We start from the raw sequence: 11,347 nt of genomic DNA on the forward strand, positions 1-11,347 counted from the left end.
TTTTCTTTTTTAAATTTTGTAAAAAAAAAAAAATCCAGAAAGAGGTACTTTTTACAGATGAAGAACTCCAGACTTAGAGACAAGATTTGTCTAAGCTCACATGCTAGTAAATGACACAGCAAGAAAAACATCACAGATCTCTAGAACTCTACCAGTGATTCTATTATTCAAAAAATATTTAGCACCAAATCCTTTTGTATACCTTAATATTACAAAAGTTTCATTTTAGACAAAGCCATAAACTCTGTAGGCAGTCAGTCATGAGCACATTAAAACCCTAAACTACATTAATTTTCAACCTTAAAACAGGGAAGTTTTTAAAGCCCATGCATCTGCATATAAATCTTTCTTTTGTCCTTTATATTGTTCCATTCATTATATGTTTGAGAACTTTCGTCTTAAATGTTCCCACTTAACACACACACACACACACACACACACACACACACACACACACCCGTCGAGCCCACATGCTTGTGCTCATATAACCTTCAGTACCATCAGGATTCGAGCGCCCTCTGTGGCATGTACCAGTCAGAAATTGGCATCTGCAAAAATGAGACTCTAGCCATGGCCCCTGAAAATACTATGCAGAGTTCAAAAAATTTCCATGAAAATTATAAACTTAGATTAAATGTTCTCCCTTGGCATAACAAGATTGTGGCATTGCTTTCTTCTATGAAATCTCTTGATTTCGGTCCAGTATAACTTTCTAAATGTTGTCCTCATGAGGTCATGACGACTCCAGGAAAAGTTCTGAGATCATACCTTTTTTTTTTTTGCAAAGTACAGGACTAGGAAATAGGGCCATGAGACAGAACATAGAGACTTAATAATTTAATAGATATGCAAAAAAAAAAAAATAACTTGCCTACTATAATGCGGTATGGTGAGTGCATCCCAGGAAGGATCAGGTGCTGGGAGCCCACAGGTGAGGGTCACCCAAATTTATACCTCTCCACAGATGGTCTACTTTGTGCCAGAAATTGTCCTGTGACAGCATTTATTTTACTTTGCATCACACAGAACTGTGGACGTGTTATGCCCACCTGGCCAGCAGATTTTTGGGGATAGAGACTATTTCACTATTCACTCAAATATGACATCTCCCCTAACTACAAGGTAAAGTCGAGGAGAGTGAGGCTTTTGCTACGTTCCCTTCCATCTCTCCTTTGCGTCTGGGACAGCACCTGGCACAGCATTCAGGTCCAATGATATCTGTTGAATGAAGGAATAGTATGTCCGAGGTTAAGCAAACCTGGCTTCATATTCTAGCCCTGAGGCAATGGTGAAAACATTTAATCCTTGAAAGCCTTGTTTTCCTCAAAGTTAAAATGAGAACGATAACAACAGAGCCTATTTCCGAGAATTGATGTAAGGGTGCAGCGAAAGATTAGCAGGAAGTGCCTTAGTGCCTGTCCAATGATAGGAATATAATCCATGACACCAGCACCATTGTTGCTCGAGAACATAGACGACAAAGAAAGAGAATGTAGGAGTTAGTGCCAAGATCTTTAGAACACTTCTTTTTTTTTTTTTTTTTTTTTTTTTTTTTAAAGCAGGAGTCAGAAGCATCAGGAATTTTCCAGATGGCCGGAAATTGTCACACATTATATGGACTAGTGCTGCTGTGTCCTGGGGGATCCTAAACACCCAGTAGAAACCCAGACCTCTGTCGTAGAGTTAAAGCCTAGGGATAATAGGTTTCTCTTGTGTACCTCTGTCCTCTCCTCCCGAGGATGGGAAGTCAGGGCACAGACCTTCCCACTGCGGCTGGGCATACAGGACACAGGGGAAGTAACACATAGCTGGTACAAAGAGCACACTTTGAAAGCTGCCCAGCTGAGCCTGTGGCTGTGTGTCACTGTCAGGTGTTCACTGCTGTGTGGGGAAGCCTGTGTTATCACGTTTCACGCTTTTCTGGTTAGTTTTCAGGGCTGTCTTTAAGGCTACTAACTCAGAGAGGCCGAGCTGAAATCACAAGTAGTTGAAATGAAGTGGCTTTTGCAGTACGAACAATGGGATCAGAACGAAACAGCCAGGAAAAAAAGCCAACGGCAAGGTGCCGCCATGCAGCCTAATGCCTGACGCCTTCTGTGGGGACAGGAAAAGAAGGTAAATGAACATTATAAAACATGGCATCTAATAATGCCAGTTGGTATGCTAGTATTGGGACCTCAGCTGGAGGGAGGGTGGCGAGGCTGATCCTTTTTTAGATTTATATACACACGCCAAAGTGTGAATCTTCCCTAGAACGTTAAAGAGATTTGGTATCTTTTGAAGGTTCCTTGATGAGGAAATACAAATAGCCAATAAATAAATGAATGAATAAATAAATAATCTTGATCTCATTCATAATTAAATCGATGCAAATTAAGACAATAGGGCATGACTCTTTGCTCATCAGATGGGTTATTATTGAAAGATCTCTGATAATGCCCTGGACTACTGAGGGCTTACAAACACAGGCAGGCATCCTCATAGTGAGTGAGTGTGCACGACACAAGCACCTCAGGGGACAACGTAACAAGGTCTGCTGAAATGCTAAATGTATATACTTGCAGACCCAGGGATCTGCTTGCAGTTATTAAATTTCTCTTTTCAGCAGTGCTTGCTGCCTGCACAAGGGTGAGTGCTTACTAACCAAGTAAGTAACGTGTGTGCATGTGGATAAATGTATTGGCACCGCTTGAAAGGGCCAAATACCTACACGTCTATCAGTGAGAGAACGGCAAACTAGCTTACAGCTGCCTGCACGGTAGGGTTTTTTGTAGTGATCAGTCATGAAGTGACTACATTTATATGTGCCGATGTGGAAAAATTTAACTGGCTATGGTATTCGCCAACAGTAAATTTGGCATAACGGTTTTACAACGTGAACATTTCTGAGTGTGTATGTATGTGTATGCGCGTACGTATTCACCGGTATGGGCCCAAACGATTTCTGAAAAAATGCAGGGTAAATATTAAAAAAAAAAAAATTACCACCTCTGGGGAATGGGAAGGGAGGTCAGGAAGTGGGTTTTACTTTTCACTTGATGCACCTGAGTGCGGCTTATCCTTTTTTTTTATTGTCATGGCTGCTACTTTTGTTGTTATAAAAGTCATCTATTTTTATAGGAAGAACTGAAAGCGCCCCGCAGATAACATCCTGAGGACTGATGAGAACTGAGGTCTTCATCACGGCCCCAGAGCATTGCGGCCATGCTTCCTCTCTCCAGACACTTCTAGGCATGCTATTCAATATGGAAATCAACTGGAGCACTGGAGAATAGGAAATGGAAAGGGGATGTCCAGTTCTCACCAACGACCAGAATTTGTGGTATGGTGGTTATATAAAGTTGTGAGTCTCCTTTGATTTTTATTTCACCTTGTAAAATGCTGGTCTGTGGTTCATTTCAGCAAGAGTTTTTGGGCATTTTCACAGTTGGTTGAAGGGCCAAGGTTGTTTTTCCCCAGTGAAAGAGATGAGTCCTTATGCAAGTTGTTACAAGGTTACTTACTCATGCAAATAGACAACGAGCCCAGTAATTGTCCCCTGTCCCCTGTCCATGGCAGCACGGATCACCACCAGTACGGAAACACTCATGTCACTGGCGAGGCTGTTCATTTCAGAAGTGAAAGGGAGGAGCAATAAAGTTTAAACTTGGTATTACAGGTTTTCTTCCAAGGTCATGTTTGCAGATGTGTATGAAAATGGAACTATGCATCCCTGCATAATTGCTGTGTGAAGAATTCTGGTAACAGTTCTGTTCTTTTCTTCCAAAATCACATAGACAAACACACGGCATACAATTACAGGGAGTTGGACAGGTTCTCACATGCCCCCATTAGCCCTCCAGGCCTCTGCTGACCCTCCAGGACTCTGCAGGCCCTTAAAGCCCTTCTTTAAGAAGACATGCTTAACGTGGATGGAACTGGAGAGTGTTATGTTAAGTGAAATAAGCCATACAGAGAAAGACAGATACCATATGTTTTCACTCTTATGTGGATGCTGAGAAACTTAACAGAAATCCATGGGGGAGGGGAAGGAAAAAAAAGAAAAAAAAGAGGTTAGAGTGGGAGAGAGAGCCAAAGTATAAGAGACTCTTAAAAACGGAGAACCAACTGAGGGTTGATGGGGGGTGGGAGGGAGGGGAGGGGAGGTGATGGACATTGAAGAGGGCATCTTTTGGGATGAGCACTGAGTGTTGTATGGAAACTAATTTGACAATAATTTTCATATAATAAAAATAAATAAATAAATAAATAATGTAGAATAAAAAAAGAAGACATGCTTATACAGATAAGGACATTTATTAAGTCAACAGATGGGTCAGTCTCTGAGCTTTGTTTTGTACACAGAACCAAAATAAAATAGGATGTGGCTTTTCACAAAGCTTTCAATCCAATGGTTTAGTTAACATTTTCTAACCCCATGCATTACATTCACAAATGCATTTATATTAGGTGAATCAGTAGAATATAGGTTTCATTTTTATTATTTTAGTGCACTGTGTGCATATAATGCATGTGTGAAAGCACATTCTCTCTCTCTCTCTGGCTCTCTGGCTCTGTCTGTCTCTCTCTCTCTCTCTCTCTCTCTCACACACACACACACACACACACACACACACACACACACACACACGAGATATTTAAACAGCAAAATCTCTATACCTGGGGTGAGGACCTGTCAATTTGTACGGAGTTAGATGCAAGGGCCAATAACAAATGCCACATCCAATAAATACATTCAAAATTTTCCAGTAATAATTCCTGTGATTGATTGTAATTGAGGTTGCCTCACAAGGTAGAGAGGTAAGGCAAGGAATAATAGCAACGTTGTCACAGTGTAAACCGTAAGACATCTAGATTCTAGAGCCCAGTGGCAGAAATGTCTATGCTAGTCATAGACAATAACAGAGCAAATGCTTTCCAGAGCTTACTTGTCCTCAACTGTGGAGACTTCAGTTGAAACAGAAATAAATTATAAAATGTAACCTAGGGAAATTTGAAATGAGACTAAAACCAAACTTTGAATATCAAGCCCAGATAAGTATTTGTAAGCCTCCCTGTGGGGAGGAGACACATAAGCTAGTATAGGATTTTTCCTGTGTCAAAACTACAAAATTTGTGAATCCATTAACATCAGAAAGAAAGTACTTATTCAGAGTAAAAAATATCGTATTGATTTGGTATATAGCCTACAAGACGCATGACCTGGAATATAAACAATGGGTTCCACATACTTAAATTGTGTCCTAAATAACATTGAAGGCACAGAAAAACAAGAAGGATCTCCATCAGAGAATAAGGAGAGAGGTAACATCAGACATTGGAATTTCTAGAGCCACTGACCAGCCTGGAACCTGAGTTTCATAAATATACTCTCCATAAAAATAAATAAATAAATAAATAATAAATACACTCTCCACTGTATTTGTTAATAATACCTTACTACTCTGATCTCTCTGTGGTCTTTCCTACTCTGTTTCTTTAACCTGAAGTAGGTACCTTGAGGAAGAGGAAGAGAGAGAGAAAGAGTGCAAAAGGGGTGGGGGGAAGAGAGAGAGAGAGAGAAAGAGAGAGAGAGAGAGAGAGAGAAAGAGAGCGAGAGCAAGAGCGAGAGCGAGAGCGAGAGCGAGAGAGAGAGAGAGAGAGAGACTGAATATGATATTGAGAAAATCTCATTTTTTTATACCCAGTCAGGTCAGGCATTATGCTTAGATCCTTTATTTCAATTGGTGGGTAATTTCTTTTTTCCTGTTTTGTTTTGACAGGGATAACTTTTCAAATTAAATCCCTTTATTGAATTTTCACTCTTGGGTAGTTTCTGAAGATGCTGCCTTTGCAAAAAAAAAGTAAAATAAAATAAATAAAATTAGAACTGATCTATTTCATGCCATGTGAAAGCTGAGCCTGAGATGACAGCCTGGCATTATCAACCTTCATGGCTGCAGGGAGCATAGGAATAATGTTGGGTGAAAGAAAACGTGCAGATCAGGGAAAGAGACAGCCTTATTGTTTTCAGGATAGGGGGTTATGTGCATTAGATGCCACAAGCCAGAAGCAGTATTATCCCCAAAAGCTTGAAAATTAAAGCAATCTGGGATGTTACCAATTCCATCTGTGGCTTTCTAAACAAGAGGTGCAGTCATGGGAGACAGACCCTAAAGCTCTTTCATTAGGTTTTCGTTATGGGACTTTGTTACTCTAAACATGTTTCACTGACCAGCAGCATTGGCTTCGCCTGGGAGCTTATTAGGAATGCAGTCTTTTGGGCCCGTATTGAATCAGCATCCACGTTTTAACAAGATCCCTAGTTGGGTCAGGTTATGTCCAAGCTTGAGATGCAATGCCCTAAAATTTTCCGACAACTTAGTAAGTGACTTGGTAACCCTGACAATGGGTCAACTGTGTGTATTCATTCATTCAACAAATATGTATTAAGCTCTATCTACATGTTGACACTGAGGCATGTGCTGACCACACAATATTGAACAAAGATACACACGGCCCCTTCACTCCTAGAACGTCAAGACTGGTAAAGGAAAGATACTGTAATCAAATAATCATGGAAAAGGAATGTAAGTAGATTGAGTAACGTCAAGCTGAGATGAGCACAATAAAGACAAAGAAGAGTTTTGAACGAAAGCAAATAAAATAAGACACTGGTTTAGACTGGAAGTTTTGATATTATTCTGTGGTTACACTGGTGCTCATCTTTGAGGGAAGCCAGGTGCAAGGTGCAGGGCAACTCTCTGTACTAGTTTTTGCAACTTTTATGTGAGCCTAAAATTATTTCAAACTAAAAAGTTAAAAAAAAAAAAAGAAATATTTACATCTGAAACATCCATACTGATTAATTACAACGAATGGGTCAGGGAAGGCAGAAGGGAAGTAGATATTCCAAGCAGAGGAACCAGCGGGTCTCAGAGCCTTGTGATGACACATAGGACCCTGCACATTCCAAGAACTCACAGCAAGCCCACAGGCCTGCAGACAAGGAGTGAAGAGAAGACACAGGGAGACAAGCTAAAGAAATGGGCAGGTTCCAGATTACACTGGAACTATAGGTCAAGGTCAGGTGTCCTGAATCATTCTACCTGAGGGAAAGATTATTCTGGCTCTTGTGTAGTAAAAACTGGACCTTGCCATCCAAGACAACCTCATCAGTTCTAGAGCAATGGGGGAGGGGGGGGCGGGGGTCGTGACCAGAGAGAGCCCACTGAAGAGATAGGAAGAAAGCTCTAAACTGCTGAGTTCATTCTGTGTCAGGCATAGTGCTGGACATATTACATGTGGCAGTCCTGCCTGAATTTATAAAGGAGGAAGGTGATAGCTTGGACCCTGAACTGTGCCCCCGCTGATTCTGCCAAGGAATATATTGATTCCCCAAAGGGGAAGTGGAACCGCTAGAGATGAAAAAGCTCATGCTGTGTGCACAGTAATGAAGTAGGTGTGGTTTCTAGAGAGTCTGGAGTGCAGGGGTGACCCGCTTCTTTTAGCTGTAAGCCAGTGAAGTACAGCTACCTTCCGCTTTTGTGTTCAGACGAGCTAAGGGCAAGTGGACAGGTACAGGAGACAGTGATGATGAAGTTTTTGAATTGCGAGGGGTAGGTCTCAATACTTAGATCATCACCCTCTGGCTCTGGGCTGGGCAACCTCATTGCTCTGCAGTAACTGCGGATATCAGTTTGCCTTTTCTTCTCTCCACTTGAGACTGACTTCTTTCTTCCCCCCATCCTTTCTTACTTCACCTGTTCTTCTTCTTTTTTTCTCCTTCTTTGATCCCTTTAACCTGTGGTGCCCTATCGTAGGCCTGGTGGTACTCCTCCACTCCTTAGACCTTCTGGAGATCCTCTGGACCAAAGAAGGGAGAGGAAACTTAGGTTATTGCTGTTTAAATATATTACTTAAACCAGCTATGCCTTGGTTTCCTCGTCTGTAAAATTAGGATAATAACCTACAAGTTCTTGTGGAGATTACTTGTGATAAAATATATGCAGTGATTAGCATAGTTCCTGGTACAGGGTACGTGCTTAATGAATGTTAGCTAGTACAAGAATTGTTATCATTTTTTAAATATTTTTTTAATGTTTATTTATTTTTGAAGGAGAGAGAGAGAGAGAGTGTAAGCGGGGGAGGGACAGAGAGAGAGGGAGACAGAATCTGAAGCGTGCTCCAGGCTCTGTGCTGTCAGCACAGAGGCCGATGCGGGGCTCAAACCCACCAACCATGAGATCACGGCCTGAGCTGAAGTTAGACACTTAACTGACTGAGCCACCCAGGTGCCCCAAGAATCATTATTATTAACTTATTTCATTTACAGATGAAGAAGCTGAGGCATAAAGAACTTAAGCAGCTTTTTCAAGATATTAATTTTTCATAACTAGTGAGTGAACTTTTGAGTCATTGAGATATGGGTGTGGATCCTGGACTGCAATTTTCTTTTTTGGTTTCATGTACTCAAAGCCCTAGTCTCTACACAAAGCATAGTCCCTCCTTGCAGCCTGCCTAACTGGGTTGCTAAACATTACCAATACACCAGCAAACGAACTTGATCGGTGTGTCCTTCAACATGTTTATGATGAGGGACACACAGAATGGTTCTCTTGTCCCTGTCATTTCCAGGTGCTTTGTGACTTCCCAGACAAAACATTGAAATATTGCCTAGGTGGTATCTGATAAAATAAGGAAACTGGAAAAACAAATGAAAACAAAACAGCAGCAATAACATAATAATGACAATAACTACAAAAACTTCAGAAGTAAGATACTGGGGAACTTTCCCATAACCGGGAAAGAAAAACACCTTGATTGGATGAGAGACGCTGGAAGTGATTAAGACAATTCTGGATTATGAACGACTTGGGTTATTGCCACTGTGATTTCCCTAAAACAGAGACTCGGCTCATGGTAGGTTGATAACATCATGGAGGAGTTGAATTACTTACGACCATCTATAGTTCTGGCCTCGAGATGCACAAGATCTGGTTCCTTGTTTGATCCCATCACAGACCTAAAACATGGGGAAAGAGGAAAAGGAACACCAACATGAATGACTTCATATGTGTCTTCAAGAAACTCAGCTGAGCCCACAGACTATTAACATCCACAGGATTTAAACACCACAAGCCTTGGAATATGTCTATGTTTATTTATACAACCTGACAGTGAAATTCCCGCTTCAAATAAAAACTATAATGAAACCTTTATTTGACGAAGGCCGGGCTTAACTCTGGCAAAGATGCTGTATGTTATTAGCTCAGACTTGCAAATAAGTCCTACACATGGCATATGTGTCTTTCTGTGGGCTCAGCTAGTGACAATCTCACTGACAGTATATTAGACTTTCAAGACTTATCAGGCAGATGCCAAGTAAGCTGCTTGCTTTAGTTGGGTCATTTGAATGGTGATTTACATTGCTGAGTGATCTAATTAATTTTTTCATTTGAAATGAGCAAAACTACGTCCTACTGTCCTGTGAACTAGGAACAAACCATGTGATTGAACCGATGCAGTGGCCCGTATGGCACAGAGCGACCATTCTCTGTATATTGAACCAGGGTGAGAGGAAAATGCAGATGTACCTCACTTTAGGAAGGGTGCCTGAAACCATATGTGTAGGTAAAATAAAATAAAAAGTAAAATAAAAGTCTATTTAAAGTGCCTTGGAGGCGTATATTATTTAGTGTAATCTTGCAGAGAGCCATACTAAATAGAAAATAATTATTCTGTTACCTGAGCTATAACAGATAGTCAAAAGTTGAATGAAAGAAGGAAGGAAATGAGAGGGAGGGAGAAAGGGAGGGAGGATATAACAGTATGTGAGCTCTTTGAAATAAGCAAATTAATCACTGTCCTAAGGGCATTCCCAGAGCTCTTTCTTATTTGAACTCATTTTCTCAGCTCAAAGACTCTGAAGCATAGCTAGCTTAGTCTCTCTTCTTCTTAAGAAAAGGAGTCTCCTAACGGCCCTATTATCACTGTCAGTAAGTTTTCTCTGATTGATACATGGTCTGAAATTCAGAGTCTATGCTCACAACATTAAACCCTGCTTTCTTCTCTCTGGAAGCAGAAATGTCCTCATAAGGGTTTTACGATTTCCCCCAAAGAGACAGGGGACACACACTTGGACGCTTCCCATCAGTGCAATCTGTATACGGGCAGTCGGTGACATCCTGACCATCATTTCAGTTAAATGCTAGAGCTCATCTGGGGATGGTGGCTCTCTACTTCCCACACTGAAGGTCTGATGGGATCCACAGGTGACCTCTTCTGACAAGGCCACAGTCCTCAGGCTGAAAAAGAAAACAAGCTCCCTAAAAACCTTCCAACTAGAAATCTCAGCAGTTAACTGCTGAGTTTTTGCAAATTATTAGCAGGCAGCTGCACGCTGCTCACCTCCCACCTTGCCTGCCGCCCTGAGTTCCTTCCCTGACGTGACTAGCTCTTCTTATTCCCAGGAGAAGGCTGGCATCCCAGAAACACATTGTGAAAGCTAGCATGCAGACCTATCTGCTCGGCTAATGGTGAATATCAACGGGAGACGAAATAATTACCCTGCATCCAGTTGCAACTTTCCATGTGCTCATAGCCCCAAATCGATAATAGCAGTTTTCTTTTAAGATCTTTTATACCACATCTAAAGGCAGGAGCTGTTGTGTCAAGTGATGGGTCCCCTCTTATCAATTCACAGAAAGAGACAGGGACAAAACAGAATCATTTGCTTCCGCAAAGTCTCCTGTGGCTAACCAGCTCCTCTTACCCTGCCTGTTTTTTTCCCTACCTGTAGGAAAGCAACTGCAACAAGAAAATAAAACTTTAAAGTCAAACTGCAATGTTTCCAACAACTTTTATTTGCTGATAGGCTCGCTCCTTTTCTTGGGAGTCTAGGAGTACCTCCAGATCTGCAGTCACAGATTATAAAGAATTATTGCTGCTTTTACTTTGTGGCCCCGGTACATTCTCAAAAGCTGAAGCCAAACAAGGCTAAATGTCTGCAGACGTGCTGGTTTTAACGGTCCTGTCACTGACCAGACACCTGGCACAAGCACATCACTGCAGCTGACCACAAAGCACTGTTGCCTAGCACATTTATACATTTTACTTGTAACTGTGGGGTTTGATGCTTATTTGTGTATAGTAAGACCAATTATTGTGCTTAATAATGGTGGCAATAATAATAATGGGGGGTTGCCAGGGGTTGTGGGGGAGACAGGGATGGTAAAAGGATACCAAGTTTCAGTTATAAGATGAATAAAGTTTGAGGATGTAATGTACAACATGACTACAGTCCATGACACTGCATTATATAAGTGAAATTTGTTGAGAGTGGAACTTAAATGTTCTCACAAAGAAG

At 41.2% G+C, this 11,347-nt stretch overlaps 1 protein-coding gene across 5 annotated transcripts in view; it reads right to left on the reverse strand.

Annotated features, from left to right (window-relative positions):
- The window catches only part of SORCS1 (sortilin related VPS10 domain containing receptor 1), a 501,774-nt gene that overhangs the window by 131,766 nt on the left and 358,661 nt on the right, over positions 1–11,347 (reverse strand). For all 5 annotated transcript variants that reach the window (XM_042960645.1, XM_042960644.1, XM_042960643.1 and 2 more), the window contains exon 6: positions 8,940–9,004. In XM_042960645.1, coding sequence (XP_042816579.1) covers positions 8,940–9,004 — 65 coding nt within the window. The remainder of the gene's footprint in view (positions 1–8,939; positions 9,005–11,347) is intronic.

Source organism: Panthera tigris, chromosome D2 (genome assembly GCF_018350195.1).
Source record: "Panthera tigris isolate Pti1 chromosome D2, P.tigris_Pti1_mat1.1, whole genome shotgun sequence".
In the NCBI taxonomy this organism is placed as follows: Eukaryota; Metazoa; Chordata; class Mammalia; order Carnivora; family Felidae; genus Panthera; species Panthera tigris.